At 40.6% G+C, this 22,500-nt stretch overlaps 3 protein-coding genes across 5 annotated transcripts in view; all 3 read right to left on the minus strand.

Moving 5' to 3' along the window:
- The window catches only part of LOC138013396 (protein adenylyltransferase SelO, mitochondrial-like), a 21,057-nt gene extending 17,717 nt beyond the window's left edge, over positions 1–3,340 (minus strand). The window contains exons 1-2 of the mRNA XM_068860467.1: positions 2,698–3,340; positions 564–702 (exon numbers count right to left, since the gene is read on the minus strand). Coding sequence (XP_068716568.1) covers positions 564–702; positions 2,698–3,023 — 465 coding nt within the window. The 5' untranslated portion in view covers positions 3,024–3,340. The remainder of the gene's footprint in view (positions 1–563; positions 703–2,697) is intronic.
- Positions 3,341–4,039: 699 nt separating this feature from the next.
- Positions 4,040–13,539, minus strand: LOC137967694 (cytochrome P450 3A2-like). Of its 3 annotated transcripts, none has more exons than XM_068814230.1 (4): positions 12,940–13,539; positions 10,967–12,594; positions 6,877–7,592; positions 4,040–6,466 (listed from the first exon to the last, which is right to left on the minus strand). In XM_068814230.1, exons 2-4 carry the CDS (start codon positions 11,481–11,483, stop codon positions 6,188–6,190), a joined length of 1,512 nt encoding a protein of 503 aa, XP_068670331.1. In that variant the 5' UTR covers positions 11,484–12,594; positions 12,940–13,539; the 3' UTR covers positions 4,040–6,187. The 3 variants fall into 3 exon arrangements, with proteins under 3 accessions (XP_068670331.1, XP_068670332.1, XP_068670330.1); XM_068814231.1 differs by having other exon boundaries at positions 10,967–11,739; positions 12,377–13,539; XM_068814229.1 differs by having other exon boundaries at positions 10,967–13,539.
- A 2,392-nt stretch (positions 13,540–15,931) lies between these two features.
- LOC137967631 (cytochrome P450 3A21-like) overlaps positions 15,932–22,500 on the minus strand; it is a 7,897-nt gene continuing 1,328 nt past the window's right edge. Inside the window, exons 2-3 of the mRNA XM_068814150.1 lie at positions 18,054–18,769; positions 15,932–17,647 (exon numbers count right to left, since the gene is read on the minus strand). Coding sequence (XP_068670251.1) covers positions 17,369–17,647; positions 18,054–18,769 — 995 coding nt within the window. The 3' untranslated portion in view covers positions 15,932–17,368. The remainder of the gene's footprint in view (positions 17,648–18,053; positions 18,770–22,500) is intronic.

Consider the following 22,500-nt stretch of genomic DNA (forward strand, 5'->3'; position numbering starts at 1 on the left):
TAATAAAATTTATTCCGTCAGAAATTGGATCTCGTAATCAAGATATTTTACCTTTTGCCTACCTATTCGTCTTACCGTAAGGAGTGCAAGGAAGCTATATAAGAGAGCAAGAAAAAACAACTCTTGAACCTTACAATGACCCTGAAGTCGTGAAATTTACTAAATGGTTTAGGGGCAAGCTCTAATATTGCAGCAAGCCCTCCACACAAGGCTAGACCACCACAATGGAAACACTGTGCCTCAGCCAACCAAACTGCTCAGTTGATTTCAATTCCTGCAAAAGCTGTTTTCATTTTATTTTATTTTATTTTTAATCAGGCTTCTTTTACCCTGGGCACCAGAGCTTTTTCTCGCGTGCGGCGGGAATTTTCGGTGTCGGCCAAAGGCCGACACAGCTTCGGCGGGTCACTATAAAGACTTGACTGAAAACCGGAAACCGCGCTAGAAAAGTCTCTGGCACCCAGGGTAGGCTTCTTTCCAACTATTTTATTTTCCCCATTAACTTCGATGACAAAATCAAATCTCAATATCTTACATTCAAATTAACTCATTTTTCAACATACCTCACAGCAAAGAAATTCTCGAATGGATGACCTTAAAACCTTGCGCCCATCTCTGTTATTGGAGAAAGGAGTCTGGCCAGCTCCTTTCAACTGGATTTCCCACCTCTCACCAGTGTTGTTTAACACTTCACCAAGATACCTAAGACAAGTTTAAATCTCTCATCACCTATTTACGATACATTATAAGGAAACTGAAAGTACAGTTTCCCATAAACAATTCTATAAATGCCGTACTTGGTTGGAAACACTTGACCAACATTCAATTAAATAAAGGATGTTGGGGATTGATGATGATGATGATGACAGCTACAGCAACGAAAATGCCACAAAAAAAATCTTGCTGCACGGGCAACACACATTTTACAGTACTCTGCATATTAATTAAACAATGATGCAAAATCCCTACATTTGAGTTTTTAAAGACAATGTTAGCACACAATACTCTGAGACCCCTTGTGATGGTGAATTTACTCACATTGTACAACGTGAACGAGATGGGATAATTGGCTCATCCTCGGTGTAAAAACCTGTGAAACTCACGGATGACGTAACACAAACAAAAATAAATCAAACAATACCCTAAAGCCCCATTTACACGAGCAATTTTTATGAGACAATTTTATGTGGCAAATATATATATGATCGTGTAGAGAGCACAACAAGTAATAGACCAATTTCTATATTAAAATTCAGTTGTAAACAAAAGGCATCATCTCGAGGCTCTGGGGAATAAACTCATACAAATCCTTACATTTATTCCCCAGAGCCTTGAGATGATGCCTTTTGTTTTGGACTGAATTTTAATGTGTCGAAATTGGTCTATTGTTGACAATTTGCAGTTAAGTGCATCCGCAATGCCTTTGGACAGCAGAGATAAAGCAGAAACTTGGTGAGGTTGCCTGGTCGTTCTCCAATGGCGCTCACTAAGGGACTGTTTGTTATTTATATAGCTGAGGAGGAGGGGGGGGGGGAAGGGGGGTTAAATTTTCAAAACCAAGGGAAATGCGGGGTGTCTTTTTAATACAGGAGAATTGAGGGGGGTAAACTTTTAGAATCTGTTGTTTCAACCTCACTTTCGAAGCCAAGAAAGCATGACCTAATGTAGCATTACTTAAAGGTCACAATATGTGACTTATTAATCTCTTTGAGCATGCAGTTTGATACCACTAAATACCAGTAGGTGATATTGCCAAGTATTGAAATACTTTTATCTTAAGTATTTCAATATTGTAATGCTTTTGATAGTTTCCCAAAGCCATAAAAGTAAATGCGAAGGGAAAATCTTCCCGAAAGAAACTTCACAGCACACAACGTTCTTGAAGTAAGATGACCTCAAAGAAGCAAAAAGGTATCAAAACACAAAAAGAGCATGATAAAAAACAATTCAAGGAAATATTGCCAAACATCACTTACTAGCATTTAGTTCTAGAAGTAAATTTATTACTCAAATTAGGAAAAATAAACAACACACAAATGTCTATCGATCCACAAAAACAATGTTAAACACTATTTCACAATCAGAGCTCAACATTCTCTAATTTTTGGATACATGCACTTTCAGGGAGGGGTACATTTTTAATTAACTTTCACTCCTGTAAGGGCCAATGAGACTTATAGATTTTACTCTGTCTAATGCCAGACGATTTTACTTGTTAATGAGGAACCCCACAGGAGTGAAAGGGTTAATCTGCCTTAGTTGGTTAAAAAATCACCGACCCCTCCCCCTCCCCCCCCCCCCCCAGCAAGAAATAACGAACAGTCCCTAAAAGGCAGGAATGTGCTACATTTTATGTGACGACTCGTCTACACGAGTCTAAAACGAGCTAACGCGCCAGCTTTCCAGCAAATACATTTGTCACGTAAAAATTGGCCAAATTTTCATCGTCTACATGAGCAAATAAAAATTGTCAATTGCTCTTTTAAACGGAGCTTTATAACCCTACCACGAGCCCGGGCCACGAGCTAACAAAACAAAGAAAAGTTTCACAGGGTTTTACACCGAAGTAATTACCCGAAGAATCGCAAAAGACTTGAGAAAGTGCAAAGTTATACTTAGAGGTGACGTCGTGATCAACGTCGCCCTTGTAAACTTTAAGGTTCTGACATTCCGGGCGCTTCTACGCGCTTGACTTACATAGCAGCGCCGTCTCCCAGCTGACCGGAGAAATAACCAGACTGATGACCGCAATAACAATGAGCTGCAGTTTGAGAGCCAGGGACCAGACGATTCCCACTCATATACTGCTCAAACATAGGCTTCGACAACTCTGACAGAGGTAAGTCAAGAAGCGACAGAGCTGACAGAGAGTAAGCGACCATGCGAGGGTTTGAAACCGGTGTCGGTGTCGCGACCGCAAAGCAGGCTCCCTCCACTTGCCTGCTTGCGATTTTAGTCTCGTTGTCGACAGGAAGAGAGCAAAGCGCCAGATTATTGAATTTCAACGTCTCAAGAGTTGTCATGATTCCACGGCACCTTACACAGCATGAATCATGTATAAAGTAAAGTAAACAAGACACAGAGCGGCCATCTTTGTTTCCTAGCAAATTGAAATATGGACAAGGGAATACGGCTTGTGAACCGAAAACTGCGGGCTACGCAAGGGGCTATACGTGGACAATGGACAAGGTGGATGCTTTCCATTAAGCCAAAATTTCCGGAAATTTCGGGCTGAAGTCAAATGGAAAGGTCCGTTTCGGTTCGGTCCGACCGGAATATTTGGGAACACCTCTGGACGTGGTCCTCTTTGACCGGTCGATCCGGTCCGACCGAAACGTGCTGCTCCCTTGCTGCTCCCTTTACAAAAATTCTCGTGTCCAGTCCCATTTCACTTTGATGTAACCGGTCGGTCGAAACGTAACGGTTGGAAATTGACTTTTGATGAAAAATGTCGTTCCGTTTTCCTTGGTTAGTTCTACTTGTCTCCGACCTGATGGTCAGGCATAATGGAAAGTACCCGGTATTCTTTAGCGCGAGGGGAAAGGATACTTTGTCATGTCGTGAGTAAGTTGTAAGGGCCCGGACGCACTGGGCAAATTTTTGTTTATTTTGCGTAAAAATCTGTCACCAGTTCGCTGAGACAAGTGCGCCCGGTGATTTTTAGAACTACCAAATTTTGTCAAGGCTTCCCAAACTTCAAAGACGCCGTCGTCCTGCCTCAGAGCAGGACAAATTTTTGTCAGGCGTGAAAACTATACACATTTTACGATTTTCACGGCATGATCTAAAAAAAAAGTTTTTAAGTGCGGCCACGATTACCAAATTGAAAATTTGGCGGGGACAATTTTTGTTGAGATGTTTGGTTGAGCGAAACAAATTTTGTCAGCCTAGTGCGTACGGGCCCTAAGTTTGTGCACAGGTTCTCCAAACTGACGAACTCAGTGAAAAAGTATTGCAGAAAAAACAACTGTACTTGAAACTGAAAAATACGAGCCAAGTTTTATTTAAATAAAACGTCTTTCCTTGTTTTATTTGTGAGACGTCTTGTCTTTTGCGTGGCTTTTGTAACGCTTTAAGCGATTCAGGGAGTTTTTGGTTGTTTTTAGCGTCGGTTTTTCCTTCCGGTGGAAATATTATACCCCGGAGGAAAGCACTGAGCCATCACAAAGATCCGGACGAAGCATAGGGAAATGCCTGTGTATTGAAGATGTTGTTTCGCAAACAAAACATAAACAATCAGAGTGTTTTACAGAGTAATTGTCACTGAGGCCAAAACACCGACGCCCACCTAGTGTGTAACAAAAAAAGTTGAACTTGGGCCGGGTCGGTAAGCAAAGGTGTTTTTCCCGCAAAGAAAAAGCAGCTGATTTCGGCGACTTTTTAATTCCTTTCCGTGTACGTTTGTCTGATATTAGAATTGCAATATATAGCAGCACTATCATCCTTGATATGAATGGAATTTTGAGTCGATTTGAGCTTCAGTTTTGGAGAAATTTACGAAAGCTTATCTTTCCGACTGCTTCATTGGAGTTAATATTTATTATACTTGATATACAGAAGGAAAACACCGACGCTAAAAAAGACCAACAAAACTCCCTGAAAATCGCTTAAAGCTTTACAAAAACCACACAGAGGACAAGAAGCCTTAAAAATATTTGGATTTTAATTCCGGCTACAATCTGCTGCTGACCAGGAAAAGAAATGTCGGAATAAAATTTCAAAACACACTTTTATTCCTTTATGTTCCAAAGGAGACAATGATCCGGCTTAGGGCGGCCTCGTCGAGGCGGAATGGCGAAATTCAATAGAACATTGTTTTCTGACTTAACTCACCTTACGCCCATTATTTCATGATCAGTTATGTCACAGAAACTTCAAAATCATACGAAAACTCGTGAAATATTATCACATTTCGCGTAGTTTGTTCATGATTTCATTAAAAATAGAAACTAAACCCCTTTACATCTGGCAAGTTCGTTCTTTCACGTTCGTTTGTAATTTTCAGAACTTCGTTTACTTGCGACTGTGGTCAGCAAGCTGTGTTCGTTCTGTGTTTGCAGATTTCTGATTTTTAAAATTCAACACAATTCTGATTGGTCTTCTTGCTTCTCAAACGATAGCTTGGGTGTGTGAAACCTCAGAGACTAGCTTCCGAGTCAAATCAAACCGTGACGGCGGATGGTAGACTGCACAAGTTCGTCTGGATAGCGCAGTCGAAAAAATTCCCTTTGAGGAGTTCACATTCCTCGTAACTGAAAAAACCTCCACGTAGACGAGAGCTTGAAGCACGACTAAGCATGGTATTCAACATTGACCGTTTGTATCTCGCGTCAACGTGGCTATGGTAATGCAGCAGTATTAGGAAAAAGGGAAGCCTGCCATTTTCTTCGAGCCCCATTGTGAAATCGATAGACGGATGACTACTGTTTAAATGTCATCAGGAATTCAGAGGCTATTTTGACATCAGGCATCGCGCTAAACGTATCATCGACGTAGCGTTTGTAAAAGAAAGGTACCTTGTTCTCTGTTTCCAGCTGTTTCTCGATTTTGCACACGAAGGCGTTTGCTATTAGAAGCCCCAGCGGCGACCCCATGCCTACACCGTCCACTTGTTCATACAAGTTGCCTTCAGACTGGAAGAGTTGACTTTTAGTGGTGATTCTCAACATTACTTGAATTTGCTTTTCCAAGTCATCCCATGCATTGAAACTCCATTTTGCCTACTTTCCAAGTCCAGTCCTTTTTGCTTATGCTTTTCGTGTGATTGGGGTCTTTTATTTGCTTATTTAAGGTAAGCAACTTTGTATTGCTCATTTTCGGTTCATTTTAAGTTAGAATAGACGAGAATTTGAAGTGGGTCTTCAATGCCGTACAATCTATTTTACAATTTGGCTTACTATTTGCAAGTTATTAAAAGAAAAGGACGCTAACTACTATTAATAAACGCATCAGTGACACAAGAGTTTATGTTCTTACCACATTTTGACGTCTTCTGTGATCTATTTCTGAACAGAATTTTAGAATAAATCTGAAGGATTTGATTTGATCTATAAATCCGATATCATATATGCGAAAGTTGACTAAATGGCTAGGTGGTTTATAATTAGCTGGCCAACCCACCCAAATATCATTTATGTCTTTGTTCGGTTGAGTAGTGACGTATATTGAGTCAGGGCCGTTATATCTCTCACTTCTTGTTGTTAGGAGAGCGCGCCACGACTTTAACAACAACAGGGTCACGTGGTTGTAGAATAGTTGCAGCACGGAACTTCAGTTCCTTTGTGGTATCTTCTCTTTTCTCAAATTTGACCCTCTGAAGGATTTGAACTAGCGCCATCTTGAGCTCCAGCTGCGCCATTCTGATTCCAATACACTGCTTCGGTCCCAGGCCAAATGGCATGTACGCGAATGCTGGACGCTTTTTGACTAACTCTGGAAGGAAGCGATCTGGGTCGAACCTCTCAGGCTGCAAGAAGAAAGGATTCTTGTCATCTTCAACCCCGAATTACTTTTTCTTCTTATTACACTAACAATAGCTTTCTCGCACAAGCAAAAGTGCTCCATGCAGCGCTACTGGAAACCTAAACTATATAGAGATTGTTATAAGTGCAAACTCACAAACATTATTTCCTCCTGTTGTATGGGGGTGGTGGTTTCCTTTGACCAAAACCTCTTCCTTAAGACATCCCTACTTAAGTGTTATATTTGGTTGGTTTAAACGATTCGTTTGCTCTTTATTTAATCTGTAAACTAGATTATTCCTTGGTGATGCCAGGTGATTGGTAATCCCCTCTATGAGCTCTACTCAATGGTTCCTGTCTTACATGTCCCGGCGCTTTAAATTGGTTTGCAAGGTCATTATTTTTTATATCATACCTCCGGCCAATATTCAGGATTCCGGTGAATAACGAATGCAGGAATATTGACGATTACTCCGGCAGGAAATTCAACTCCTTCAATTACACAGGTCTCCATGCATTGACGGACGTTGATGTAACCAACTGTGGCCAAGCGGAGCACTTCGCAGATGACGCGTTCAAGATATTCCAGGCTCTGTACAAATTTGTAAGTGGACTCGTTATCTCGTGACTTCACAGCGTCGTCTATTTCACGAAGCAGCTTATCCTGTACGTCTGGATGATGTGCTAAGTAGAACGCAGTAAAAGCCAGGGTTGCTCCGGCAGTCTCTGAACCCGCAACGAAGAATACAATACACTGGCCGATGATTTCTTCGTCAGTCAATTTCTTAACTTCGTTGTTTCCAGTCACCAGTTCTGCCTCTAACATAAGCTGTACCAGATCTCTGCGACCGGGCAGTCCACTTCTTCGAAGATCCAGTACGTTTTTAGCCAGTTTCGCTAAATACGGGACGTGCTGAATGGGATTTAAGTGAAAGATCTTTCTTACTTGGCGAAAGAAAGGAAACATGGTGATGGCCCGAATATACATAGGCACATCAAACACTGTTAAGATCTTCTCCACCAACTCAGGATCCGGGTTGGTTTGGAAGTCTGTTTGAAGTCCAAAACCAGCGTTAAGGATCACGTCAAACGTAAACTGACCAAAGACCTTGGAAACGTCTACACTCTTATCTGGTATAAAAGAAACATATGTTGTTATTTCTTGATGAATTTGCTTGTGAGGTACTCGCTGATCTGTCGGGCCCATAATAAATACACTTCCTTTTGCCAGCTTAATGCCTATGAGTTTATTTGTACTATATTAATTTTGGCGATTTACGGTGCATTCAAGTTGATGACAAAGACATGAAAGGCAAGTTGGTGCGCGTTAAGGTAGAAAATAGTCACGAAAACAGATCAAAGGTATTCCCTCTGACTTCATCCGCTTGCTTATCCATGACTCCGTTTAACATATAGGCGCCATCATAGACTGCTAGCAGTCTCTTCTAAGCCAGTCGAACCTCCAGCTTTTATAGTTACGCAAGCGAGCTGAGGGTAGAATGATGATAGATAATGCAGCCTACATCTCGCTCTCTCCTCGATCTCCCCTCGGTTCCATTGCGGGATCGACTGAACTCAGATTTCACGATCTCTTCCTCAACTGATCGATTATTCTTCATCGTCAGTTTACTCAAAATGAAGTATTATCCTCCCTTTAGATTACTCTGTCCCACGACTTGTGGTAGCAGATAAAAAGAAAAAAAGTAAAAAGTGTTCCTGGCTGGGATTTGAACTCGGAGCACCCACTTTGAAGAAACTGTTTGTATCTACTTAACCACTGATCAACTGACTAGTAAGTATGCCGATTATTTACCAAAAATAATAAGTAAATATTTATAAAATCACTGATTGCTGAATAACTGTTAAGTCTAAGGCTTGATTTTAAAATGGTTAGTTTTCTCTTAATGTTTGGTAACCGACATTTTTCACAGTGTAAGCTTGCTTCTAAACGGGTGTCAATATACACGTTTACCGAGGCATTTGGAAGAAAACATTACAAATGACATCCTCGCAGTTAATGATGTGGTAGTCTACTGCAGTAATGGTTAACTAAAGGGGTTATTAATCAATCGAGTCCAGACATTGGGATTCGGCTTTTACTGCCATTTTCATCATAGTAATTCTGCGGAATCTCACTTCAAGCACCAACGGCCAAACTGTGTTTTGGCTTCCATCAATCAAACGAAATCAGTTAATCGATGCGAGACATAACCTACCATCAGCGTCTTCGGTTCTCACGGTACATTCGTACTTCGAGAGGCGGAAAACGATGGAATATGAGTTGAATCTTTTTACTGAAAAACCTCTAAAAAGGTATTATAATGGTATTCGAGCTGTGAACAAAAAGTCCATTCATTTTCCGCAGGTGGACTCGATCTTCCCGGCTATGTTCGGAAATTTGATTGATGGAAGCCAAAAGTAGTTTGGCGCTTAGCGCTTGAAAGTGAGATCCGCAGAATTATGAAAACGCAGTAAAAAAAAAATATGTTCATGTCCCATGATCCCTATCAAGCTTTGAGTGTCGAAAATGAACGATAATACTTCACTTGGAACACATTGACAATTAAGAATAATCCTTCAATTGCGGGACAGACTTGGTTGACTCAGAAAAGACGGCTGCTAGCAGTCTACTTGCGCAATCACATAAACGAAATGTGGTCAGTGATGTCTTGTTATGTCGATGCATTTAACTCGATGTCTAAACTGCGAAAAAATGAATCATAATTCATACAGTAAATTGAATACAATCGATGTTAAAAGTTGAATGTTTCGACGATCCTATTGTTCACTTTGTCTCCTACCCTTGTCTTTTTAATAACCTACTGGTGTCAATGCTTATAAAAATCGCTTTATTGAATTTCTTTCCTAGAAATATCAGTGATGCAGGGCTGTCAACTCCAAAAGTCTTCAAATATTGAGAATTGATAGGAATGGGATGATAGATGACGTCACAGCACTTGTGACGTCATTTTGGTGACGTCATGTTAAGTCTTTTACGCAAAAAAAATACTTGTTGACTCCATTTGACATATGATATTTGACTTTACAAATTGGAAACCAAACGTTAAAAGTGCTAAAAACTCCTTCTGAAGCGAAGTAAAATTAATCGACATCTTCAATCTCTAAAGACGGCGCGAAGCGCCGTAAGCGTGATCCTGTCGTGTACAGGGGGTCTCTTCCCTTTCTCCCTCGCCGTTTTTACACTCGCGTGAACTCTTTCGTTCGAATTTTGCCGGGGCGCTCGGGTTCGCAAAAAAAACCCGACTGTTTTGCAGCCTAATATCTCTACGATTTGACACAAGTACACAAGACCTCACGCACCCGAGGCAAAATGTCAAAAAACGCGCGAAAAAGACGTCCTTGACATTGCAACATTTAATTTGATTGGTTTATTTTGTTCCAAAATCACATTATCCGTCAGTAGCAACCAACGGTTTACCGGGGTTTATGAAACGCTCGAACAGGCCATTTCCGAATTCTTGTCTGCCTCCTCTTCAAAGCGAGTCTAAGTGCCAAATTTTTGTGATGGTAATTAGTTCTACTTTGCATATGAATAGACCAATTCGGCTAACGCAATGTTGTACCCAAACCTCTCGGGGTTAAGATTCTTTGTGTATTGCATTTGCATTCATAATGTAGCATTCATATGGAAATATTTGGAACAAAACGTTTCATTCCCAAAAGATCTGAATTGGGTACAACGTTGAGTTAGCCGAACTTCGCACTTTAACTCGCTCTGAAGAGGAGGCAGACATGAACTCGGAAATGGCCTATTTTGTTATTATCGATGTTAAAATAACCCGAAAAACACAAAGTATTCTCAATTTTATTGTTGTGAAAGTCGATTCTCATTAGAAATGACAAACTTCGGCGATTAATCGGTACATCGCAGAGCGTAACCCTTGGAGACTGGGACATACGGTCCAAAATCTGGAGTCTCCGGGATTAGAGTCGACAGCCCTGCCACTAGTTATGTATTTGCTTTATGGTCATTTCATTTCTTTTGAGCGTTAGGAAATTCCATATCTGCCAGGAGCTATTGTTTGTCTTGAATGTTAGTGCATACTCCGAGTAACTGCTGAATCGCCTGCCAGCATTGTTAGCATTAGGGGCCTTGTTTGAAGAACGAGTCAGAATATATTAGATGTTATTCTTATGCAGATAAGTGTAGGAGTATTCAGCAGTGAAGCTCATATACCCCAAAGTCGTTCTTTAAGGTTTCCTTCGCCAAAAAAATTAAGGTTGTTTAAATTCGCCCTACTAAATGCAACTAAATGAATGCAAATGCAACTAAATGATCAACAACAAAAGGTTATGTTTTTTTGTCACGCACAATCATAAATTACAATTTGATTTCTGTTCATCTCCGCCACATCGCTCTAAATTCAAGGCACTTTCGGCAAATGACGGTTCCACTTGAAAGACCCAACTAGAGCACACACTCTTATATCAAATTACACCATTTTGATGACATAATTAATGTAAAAGTTCGACGTGATCCCTACCTTCCTTCGCAAAGTTGTCAAATTTTGGAAGCAGAACTTGAATTGCTTCTTCAATTATTGGCACAATCTCCCTCATTTTGGAAGCGCTGAATGTAGGGGTCAAAATTGATCGAATCCGCTTCCAATCTTCATCTCTGGCGCCGAATAGTCCCTTGCTCAGGGGGGCATTGCCCGCTATAAATTCAGGCCTGTTTCTGAATTTGTCAAAATCAGTAACAAGAATCCTCTTGAGGATTTTCAAGTCTGTGACAACTATTGTGGGGTCTCTTCCCAAGAAAAGCTTGTAGACCTTGCCATACTTCCTATTATAGGCCATCAAAGCGTTGTGAAAGCCACCGAATTTGTATAAGGCTTCGTACAGGTTTCCGATGTATGGCAATGGTTTCGGGCCGGGAAGATTAACATGGCTGATTAGAGAATAACTTGAGACTCCCATCCAGTATATAAGTGCTGATGTTACAATGAACAAGCTTATAAACCAAAAATAGCTTGGTAGATGCGCAATCAGGTCAACCATATTGATATTTCTCCCTTTTCTTCGCTTCCACCGTCAGTTACACGACCTCGCCACAGATCAGAATAGGCATAAAATGCTTGATCGCACGAGGATTAATTAGGGAAAACAATTGGCGTGCCCAAGACAACCAATTCGGAACTAACAGATGTAAAATAGCTGGACAAGTTTGCAAGATTTCCGAAGGCGGGATAGTTGATTTCAAAGACACCTTGAAATGATGGACGCCAGAACTTAGAAGATTATAAGTTTTCAGTTACTGCAAAAAACAATGGAACGTTGTTACGTGCTTAAAATAACAAAGCCTTTAATCTACAAAATCTGCCATCAGCGTCTTAGTAATTTGAGGGTCTTGTCTGGTGGGAATTTTCTATGGACGTACGAATTAATTTTTTTCCAAAAATATCAGAAGTCAGCGAGGAGTCGCAATATCAGATTCAAAGACGGTGCTTGAAGGTACTTGAGAGGCAATCGTTATTTGTGTAAGCAAGAACCCGTCAACGTGTTACTCGCGGCAGGTTTGTGATCTCTGTTTGACCGCGCTTTCAATTCGTGGTTTTCACGCCACACTATCGTGACGCAAGAAAATTCATCACGAAATCACCAACTATTCATTGACAATGTATGCAGGGTTGGGTTGGCATTGACACCGTGGTTAACTCAATTGTTGAACTTTGCTTCGAGAGATCACTGCTCTTGGTGCCAATTCTCGGGAGCTACCTGTTACCTCGGGGGTACCTCAAGGGTCCCTACAAGGTCCGGTTCTGTTCCTGTTAAAGTTTGTCAACAGTGTGTCAACTATTTATCTGACATTGTTACGTCGTCCAGAGTGGCCTGCTATGCAGACGACACCAAGGTCTTAAAAGCCGATAGACTCAACAAGTGATTGCCCCTACCCTGCAGCAGTAGGCATCACAGTTCGACACGTCTGACACATGATAAATTGTAAAATTCTGACAATCAACAGTCGATGAGTCGAGGTACAATGTACAATAAACCGCAAATATTGCAAACATCACAAAGGATATTAGTCTGAACAGTTGGAATATGATGAACAGCAGCGGAATCCAAATTGAAAGTAATTCGGAAGCTTTCGTCGAACCTGTGGGCAGGCCTGAAAAGAGTAAAGATATTCCGGTTACAATTGCTTTGTGAATAAGTAAGAGGTGTAATCATCATTTCGATTTTCATCTTTTGAAGTCGTAACTATATAATAGCTTATTTGGAGCCCATCATCACTATGATCCTTATCAACAACAACAACAACAACATCATTATTAGTATTACAAGTCAATTGTCTTTGCCGTCTTCGTTGTCAAACAAACCAAGCCCTCGTGGGGAAAATACGATAAATCGAATCAGGGAAAGCTCAAATGTCGTATATTTCGCACCTGTGCGTATCATATGGAAGAAAAGATGACTGCTAATGTCAAATATGCATGGTTTTATGATCTATTACCTGGTGAGAAGGAACCGAGCTACGCCGGTAAGAAAGGGATTTGTCACATATGGTTTGGGGGCCGACATTTCTCTCCATCTACGGTCTGAAAGCGTAGCGCTAGTGTAAGCATTCCGCGTGTCGGAATCTCGGGGTGCATCGTCACGGTACGACGCTCTGGCAACGTGTCCAAGAGGTACCGCTGCCGGTTCCAATTTGTATCCTGTATTTTAAGCATTTGGTCTGCGCATGCACAAATTTTCTTGGACCACTAATGATTGCTTTACGTAACACACAATGGCCGTCAGTACTTCCTCAGGGGCACCCAACGTCAATTTTCGGAAAATATCTGTTCGGAAGACGATTTAAAATCTAGAGTTTTCGGAACATTTGTTGTAAAATTTCTTGCTTGCCTGCCTGTGATTCTCGAACATCTAAAAAATGGTATAATTGCCTATTTTTAACGGATTGTTACCCTTAAAAGGTCACCTAGAATTTTCGGGAACCTTTTTTCTGGCCGAAATTTTCGAAAAGGTAAGTTTTGATCCCTATAATTTTCGGATCACTAGACTTTCACCTGGAAAATCCGAACAGATGAAAAAGTTTTAGGAGATAAAAATATGCCTATATCTACCGTTTAAATACCAAAATACGTTTAACTATGCTGTATTTAAGTGGTTTGAACTATATTCTCGTTGGATGCCCTTGCTTCCTGACTTGCCGGCGCGCAGTTGCATCGTGTCCCGTGCCAAAACCAGGGTTAAAGGATCATTTAGTTAATCGTGATTAAAAAAGTAATTTGAATGCGAAAGTGTGAAAGTTTTTAAAGTCATTTTGTGATTGCCTTGGTTTTGCAGTGTTGTGCAAAGTATTTTTTCAACCTATGAAAAACGAAAGCAAATGTAACTTTGAGAAAGCTGCATCTAATTGCCTCAAGTACTAATACGGTTTATCGCTCCTTTTCCAACTATTAAAATAAGTCAGAGTAATTCCACCAGTACTGGTCAGCGTGGGTTTTGATTCATAAATATTGGATGTGTCACAATGTTACCAAGGGTGGATCTAGGGGAACCTAAAGAATAGCCCTAACCCTCTTAAAAGCATGTATTGTACATTTTCTAACATATAAAGATTGGGCTTCCTGTGCATTTCCGTCTGGCATGTGCCCCCCCCCCCCCCCCCACCCCCTAGCCAAAATCCTAGATCAGCCCTTGGTTACCACTGAACACAAGAAATGCTGGGCATGCGTGCACGCAACTTAACTACGGCTATGGTGAGTACCTAGCTAGAGCAAAATTTACCCAAATTGACATAGTCTTCATCAACGTCAAAAAAGTGTCTATTTTTAGACCAAGGGACCTTAGACGTTTTGTGCCAGCCTTTGATTTGAAATTGAAAACTGGCCACTTAGTTTAATAACTTTCCGCGACGATCAAAAACCAATCTCGGGGCATCACATCAAGTAGAAATAGCCGGAAGTCGACCTTGATGAGCGGGACGAAAACTTGAAAGGCGAAGAAAAGCCGTCGGAGTCGGTGAATATTTCATTGCATGTGATAATAGTGTACTGAGACACGGTTGTGAATTTGATCCTTGCTTGAAACAGCTGTCCATGGCTGCCAATGAACTAGGCCGGTCTAGGCCAAGAGACAAATATCACTTGAAATCGCCTATAAATATGTTTCCGGAAATTCCCGATTTTTTTCTCTAAATATCTCGATTGTTTCCTAAATATCCTGATTTTTTTGTAAATATCCCGAAAATATCTGGCTTTATTTCCATAAATAATACAGCAATAACCTAACAAAGTATAAGACAATACAGAAAATTCAACGGCTTGAAAGGCATACAACAAAACTCTAAACAATTTTACTCCAATCCGTCCTTTCTATACCCCGCACGGCCCGTATTACTTAGCTCTTATTAACCGAGCAGGAGGTCTGTATGGGAGAATCTTGACCAAGGTCGTGAGTACAGACCGAACGCAGTGAGGTCTGTACACACGAACGAGGTCAAGATTCTCCCATACAGACTGACTAAGCTCGGTTAATAGGATGTTTATTATATGGCAAACAAGAACAATTGAATTCGTTAAATGTAACTGGTTTGTACTAACTGACATTTTGTTTGCGAACGGCGATGAGTGGCGATGAGCTGAACTTAATTCTGTCAAAGTTTGCTCGTCATCCTCTCTTTTGTCATCATGCTGTTTGGCACTTCCATAAATAAATATTGGTAGAAGAAAATACTCAGTATTTTTGCATTTTAGTTTGCATCTTCTCACCGCAAAACATGATGGGAAAATCTAGATGGGAAAATCTAGACCGCGGTCAATATCGATTTCAACCAATCAAATTCGTGAACTTGGTAGTTCCCAGTCCTTGTGAGACAGAGCCATATAATAATTGTTTTAGTATAAATACACAGGTGATTATTTCAAAAAAGATATAAAAAAAAAACGTTTCAACGCGAAAATCATCTTCACTTACAGTGGCAAAACGACTACTGGTAGCCATTTTGTCTGTCGAGGTGAATATCGGCTGATAATCCGAGATAGCGAGCCAATGAGAGCGCGCGATTTCGTATAATCACCTGTGTATTTATACTGAAAGAAAATATTAAATGGAGAATACTGCTGCATGTGATTACTGCGGGCCCATATGGAAGGATTTGCTAATTTTGCTTGAATTTCTGTGGCTGTAAGTAACATTTAACTTAAAAATTTGCTATCTTTCTCCATTTTTCTGGGAACAAAACGTGACTTCAACAGTTTTCCCCTAAAAAATTCTAAATGTCACAGTTTCTTCTGAATATCCCAAAATCTTCTAAATATCTAAACAAATATTCGGATATTTGAGTCCAGCCTGTGCGCATGTGTGACGTGTTGGCCACACCGGGTTGGTGTTTTTGCTACCTTGTTTTTTCTGGTTTTTGTTTCTTGATTAGACACTCGGACTCAGGAGATTTACTCCAAGCACAATGATGTTCAAAATAATATTTGCTGCATTTTCATACCTTCTGAGAGCCTTTGAGGTTTCTTTTATTATTAAATGAAGACACCCAGAAAAAAGTAAAATATTGATATGTAACCAGATGACAGTAATTAATGCTGGTACCCGTCAAGTTTGTGTTGTCTTCCTTCGTCATCTTGGTGAAAACAAGACGAAAGGGTGACACTTGAGCAGAGAAAAAAACTGTGAATGTTATTAACACTGAAAAGTGACATTAAACCAAATAAATCGTTCTCAGATTAGTTAAACTTAATACCTAAACTTTGAACTATGACCAACTATCTCCGTCAAGCGTTCGTTGTAATTTTCAGAGCTTGTTTTACTTGCGACTGTGGTCAGCAAGCTGTCTTCGTACTGTGTTTCCAGATTTCTGATTTTTAAAAGGCAACACAATTGTAATTGTTTGCTTCTCAAACAAACACCGTGGGTGTGTGAAAGCTCAGAGACTGGCTTCCAAGTCAAATCAGTGAAACGGTGGATGGTAGACTGCACTAGTTCGTCTGGATAGCGTAGTCGAAAAAATTCCCTTTGAGGCGTTCACATTCCTCGTAAAAAAACCTCCACGTAGACGAGAGCATCTCGTGTCAATGTGGCTATGGTAATGCAGCAGTATTAGGAGAAAGGGAAGCCTGCCATTTTCTTCGAGCCCCATTGTGAAATCGATAGACGGATGACTACTGTTTAATTTCCTCAGGAATTCAGAGGCTATTTTGACATCAGGCATCGCGCTAATTGTATCATCGACGTGGCGTTTGAAAAAGAAAGGCATCTTGTTCTCTTTTTCCAGCTGTTTCTCGATTTTGCACACGAAGGCGTTTGCTATGAGAGGCCCCATCGGTGACTCCATAGCTACACCGTCTACTTGTTCATACAAGTTGCCTTCAAACTGGAAGAGTCGACTTTTAGTGGCAATTCTCAACGTTACTTGCGTCTGCTTTTCCAGTCATCCCATGCATTGAAACTCCATTTTGCCTACTTTCCAAGTCCAGTCCTTTTTGCGTATGCTTTTCGTGTGATTGGGGTCTTTTATTTGCTTATTTAAGGTAAGCAGCTTTGTATTGCTCATTTTCGGTTCATTTTAAGTTAGAATAGACGAGAATTTGAAGTGGGTCTTTAATGCCGTACAATCTATTTTACAATTTGGCTTACTATTTGGAAGTTATTAAAAGAAAAGTACGCTAACTACTATTAATAAATGCATCAGTGACGCAAGAGTTTTTGTTCTTACCACATTTTGACGTCTTCTGTGATCTATTCGTGAACAGAATTTTAGAATGAATCTGAAGGATTTGATTTGATCTATAAATCCGATATCATATATGCGAAAGTTGCCTAAATGGCAAGGTGGTTTATAATTAGCTGGCCAACCCGCCCAAATATCATTTATGTCTTTGTTCGGTTGAGTAGTGATGTATATTGAGTCAGGGCCGTTATATCTCTCACTCGTTGTTGTTAGGAGAGCGCGCCACGACTTTAACAACAACAGGGTCACGTGGTTGTAAAATAGTAGCAGCACGGAACTTCAGTTCCTTTGTGGTATCTTCTCTTTTCTCAAATTTGACCCTCTGAAGGATTTGAACCAGCGCCATCTTGAGCTCCAGCTGCGCCATTCTGATTCCAATACACTGCTTCGGTCCCAGGCCAAATGGCATGTACGCGAATGCTGGACGCTTTTTGACTAACTCTGGAAGGAAGCGATCTGGGTCGAACCTCTCAGGCTGCAAGAAGAAAGGATTCTTGTCATCTTCAACCCCGAATTACTTTTTGTTCTTATTACACTAACAATAGCTTTCTCGCACAAGCAAAAGTGCTCCATGCAGCGCTACTGGAAACCTAAACTATATAGAGATTGTTATAAGTGCAAACTCACAAACATTATTTCCTCCTATTGTAAGGGAGTGGTGGTTTCCTTTGACCAAAACCTCTTCCTTAAGACATCCCTACTTAAGTGTTATATTTGGTTGGTTTAAACGATTCGTTTGCTCTTTATTTAATCCGAAAACTAGATTATTCCTCGGTGATGCCAGGTAATTGGTAATCCCCTCTATGAGCTCTACTCAATGGTTCCTCTCTCATATGTCCGGTTTAAATTGGTTTGCAAGGTCATTATTTTTTATATCATACCTCCGACCAATATTCAGGATTCCGGTGAATAACGAATGCAGGAATATTGACGCATACTCCGGCAGGAAATTCAACTCCTTCAATTACACAGGTCTCCATGCATTCACGGACGTTGATGTAACCAACTGTGGCCAAGCGGAGCACTTCGCAGATGACGCGTTCAAGATATTCCAGGCTCTGTACAAATTTGTACGTGGACTCGTTATCTCGTGACTTCACAGCGTCGTCTATTTCACGAAGCAGCTTATCCTGCACGTCTGGATGATGTGCTAAGTAGAACGCAGTAAACGCCAGGGTGGCTGCAGCAGTCTCCGAACCCGCAGCGAAGAATACAATACACTGGCCGATGATTTCTTCGTCAGTCAATTTCTTAACTTCGTTGTTTCCAGTCACCAGTTCTGCCTCTAACATAAGCTGTACCAGGTCTCTGCGACCGGGCAGTCCACTTCTTCGAAGATCCAGTACGTTTTTTGCCAGTTTCGCTAAATACGGGACGTGCTGAATGGGATTTAAGTGAAAGATCTTTCTTACTTGGCGAAAGAAAGGAAACATGGTGATGGCCGGAACATACATTGGCACAGTAAACACTGTTAAGATCTTCTCCACCAACTCAGGATCCGGGTTGGTTTGGAAGTCTGTTTGAAGTCCAAAACCAGCGTTAAGGATCACGTCAAACGTAAACTGACCAAAGACCTTGGAAACGTCTACACTCTTATCTGGTATAAATAGAAACATATGCATAACTTTAGGTCAATATTACCTATGCGATGCTTTCTAGTGGTATAGTACAGAATTTTTCATTTAAAATCGTTTTGTAGCAAATATACATCCAATGGAATGCACGCGACAATAGACCATTTTCGAATTCTCACGGCGGGACTGGATCTATCATGAAATGGAGGCTCATGCGGGCATATCCGCCGTTCATATATGAACCATTTCATACATCATTTCATCGTTAACAAATTAATTCACAGCCCGCATTAGCCTCCATTACATGCTAGATCCAGTCCAGCCGTGAGAATTCGAAAACGGTATATTGGGACAGTTTTAATTACGGGTCATCACGTAAAAACTTGGTAAGTAGATTTTATAGTGGAGAGCCTGCGTAGTTTCCAGTCGACTTCCAACGCGGGTTGGATGTTACAGAAAGTGACAGCAGCTGAATGCAGAAGAAAGAGGTTAGGTCCCACCCCTGCAACCTTGGTAAAAATAAAATTTATTTTCCCTCCGGCCATCCTCTCAAATCAATAACTACTTACAATGTGGATTCTTGTTTCTTTAATCCCCTCTGTTGGCAATGATATTCGTGCCATTTCAAGCAAAAGCTTGTTAAAACACACTTAGGCGCGGTAGGTCTTTTGTTTAATTTTAATTTTAATGACATTCATCTGTAAATAGTAGCTTTAACTATATACGTTGTTGTTGTTGTTGTTGTTGTTGTTGTTGTTATTTCTTCATGAATTTGCTTGTGAGGTACTCGCTGATCTGTCGGGCCCATAATAAATACACTTCCCTTTGCCAGCTTTTGTTGCGAATTCCGTGCCTATGAGTTTATTTGTACTATGTTAATTTCGGCGATTTACGGTGCATTCAAGTTGATGGCAAAGAAATGAAAGGCAAGTTGGTGCGCTTTAAGGTAGAAATTAGTCACGAAAACAGATCAAAGGGGTCTGTATTCCCTCTGACTTCATCCGCTCGCTCATCCATGACTCCGTTTAATATATAGGCGCCATCATAGACTGCTAGCAGTCTCTTGTAAGTCAGTCGAACCGCCCGCCTTTATGGTTACGCAAGCGAGCTGAGGGGATGAATAAAGATAGATAATGCAGCCTACATCTCGCTCTATCCTCGTTCTCCCCTCGGTTCCATTGCGGGATCGACTGAACTCAGATTACACGATCTCTTCCTCAACTGATCGATTATTCTTCATCGTCAGTTTACTCAAAACGAAGTATTATCCTCCCTTTAGATTACTCTGTCCCACGACTTGTGGTAGCAGATAAAAAGAAAAAAAGTAAAAAGTGTTCCTGGAGGGGATTTGAACTCGGAGCACCCACTTTGAAGAAACTGTTTTTATCTACTTAACCACTGAAGATCAATTGCCTAGTAAGTATGCCGATTATTTACCAAAACTAAGAAGTATGTATTTATAAAATCATTGCTGAATAACTGTTAAGTCTAAGGCTTGATTTTAAAATGGTTAGCTTTCTCTTAATGTTTGGGAACCGACATTTTTCACAGTGTAAGCTTGCTACTTACCGGGTGTCAATACACGTTTACAGAGCCATTTGGAAGAAAACATTATTGACATCAAAAACAAATGACATCATCGCAGTTAATGATGTGGTAGTCTACTGCAGTAATGGTTAACTAAAGGGGTTATTAATCAAACGTTCCCAGGTTCGAGTCCAGACATTGGGATTCGGCTTTTACTGCGATTTTCATAATTCTGCGGAATCTCACTTCAAGCACCAACGGCCAAACTGTGTTTTGGCTTCCATCAATCAAACGAAATCAGTCGATGCGAGACATAACCTACCATCAGCGTCCTCGGTTCTCACGGTACATTCGTACTTCGAGAGGCGGAAAGCGATGGAATATGAGTTGAATCTTTTTACTGAAAAACCTCTAAAAAGTTATCATAATGGTATTCGAGCTGTGAACAAAAAGTTCAATCACTTTCTGGAGGCGGACTCGATCTTCCCGGCTATGTTCGGAAATTTGATTGATGGAAGCCAAAAGTACTTTGGCACTTAGCGCTTGAAAGTGAGATCCGCAGAATTATGAAAACGCAGTAAAAAAATATGTTCATGTCCCATGATCCCTATCAAGCTTTTAGTGTCGAAAATGAACGATAATTCTTCACTTGGAACACATTGACAATCAAGAATAATCCTTCAATTGAGGGAGAGGCTTGGTTGACTCAGAAAAGACTGCTGCTAGCAGTCTACTTGCGCAATCACAGAAACGAAATGTGGTCAGTGCTGTCTTGTTATGTCGATGCATTTAACTCGATGTCTAAACTGCGAGAAAATGAATCATAATTCATACAGTAAATTGAATACAATCGATGTCAAAAGTTGAATGTTTCGACGACCCTATTGTTCACCTTACCTCCTACCCTTGTCTTTTTAATAACCCACTGAAAAAAAATGTTGTTTAAAGATGCAATAGGTTGTCACTGCTTATACAAATCGCTTTATTGAATTTCTTTCCTAGAAATATCAGTGATGCAGGGCTGTCAACCCCAAAAGTCTTCAAATATTGAGAATTGATAGGAATGGGATGATAGATGACGCCATAACACTTGTGACTTCATTTTGGTGACGTCATGTTACGTCTTTTACGCAAAAAAAAAAAAATACACGTTCACTCCATTTGACATATGATATTTGCCTTTACAAATTGGAAACCAAACTTTAAAAGTCCTAAAAACTCCCTCTGAAGAGAAGTAAAATTAATCGACATCTTTAATCTCTATAGACTGCAAAACAGTCGTTTTCTTCCCTTTTCGGAAGGTGCGAAGCGCCGTAAGCTTGATCCTCGCTTGTGTAGGGAGTCTCTCCCCATTGTCCCTCGCCGTTTTTACACTCGCGTGAACTCTTTCGTTCGAATATTGCCAGGGCGCTCGCGTTCCCAAAAAATACGACTGTTTTGAAACCTACGATCTCTACGATTTGACACAAGTACGCAAGACCTCTCGCAACCGAGGCAAACAGTCAAAAAACGCACGAAAAAGATGTCGTCGGCGTTGTAACATTTAATTTGATTGGTTTATTTTCTTCCAATCACATTATCCGTCAGTAGCAACCAACGGTTTACCGAGGCTTATGAAACGTTCGAACAGGCCATTTCCGAGTTCATGTCTGCCTCCTCTTCAAAGCGAGTTTAAGTGCGAAGTTTTTGTGATGGTAATTAGTTCTACTTTACATATGAATAGACCAATTCGGCTAACGCAATGTTGAACCCAATTCAAATCTCTCGGGGTTTAATAAGATTCTTTGTGTATTTCATTTGCATGATAATGTAGTATTCATATGGAAATATCTGGAACAAAACGTTTCATTCCCAAAGGATCTGAATTAGGTGCAACATTGAGTTAGCAGAATTGGTCTACGAAGACTAATTTTCGTAAGAAATACTTCGCACTTAAACTCGCTCAGAAGAGGAGGCAGACATGAACTCGGAAATTCACTACATGCACAAATCCCGTAATACACCTCTGTTACCCCCAAAAAGCTGCATATCGATGTTAAAATAACCTGAAAAACACAAAGTATTTGCAATTTTATTGTTGTGAAAGTCGATTCTCATTAGAAATGACAAACTTCGGCGATCAATCGGGACATTGCGGAGCGTAATCGTGAGCCTGGGAGATACGGTCCAAAATCTGGAGTCTCGACCGGGATTATCCGGGAGAGTCGACAGCCCTGCCGCTAGTTGT

This window comes from Montipora foliosa, chromosome 8, assembly GCF_036669935.1.
Source record: "Montipora foliosa isolate CH-2021 chromosome 8, ASM3666993v2, whole genome shotgun sequence".
Lineage (NCBI taxonomy): Eukaryota > Metazoa > Cnidaria > Anthozoa > Scleractinia > Acroporidae > Montipora > Montipora foliosa.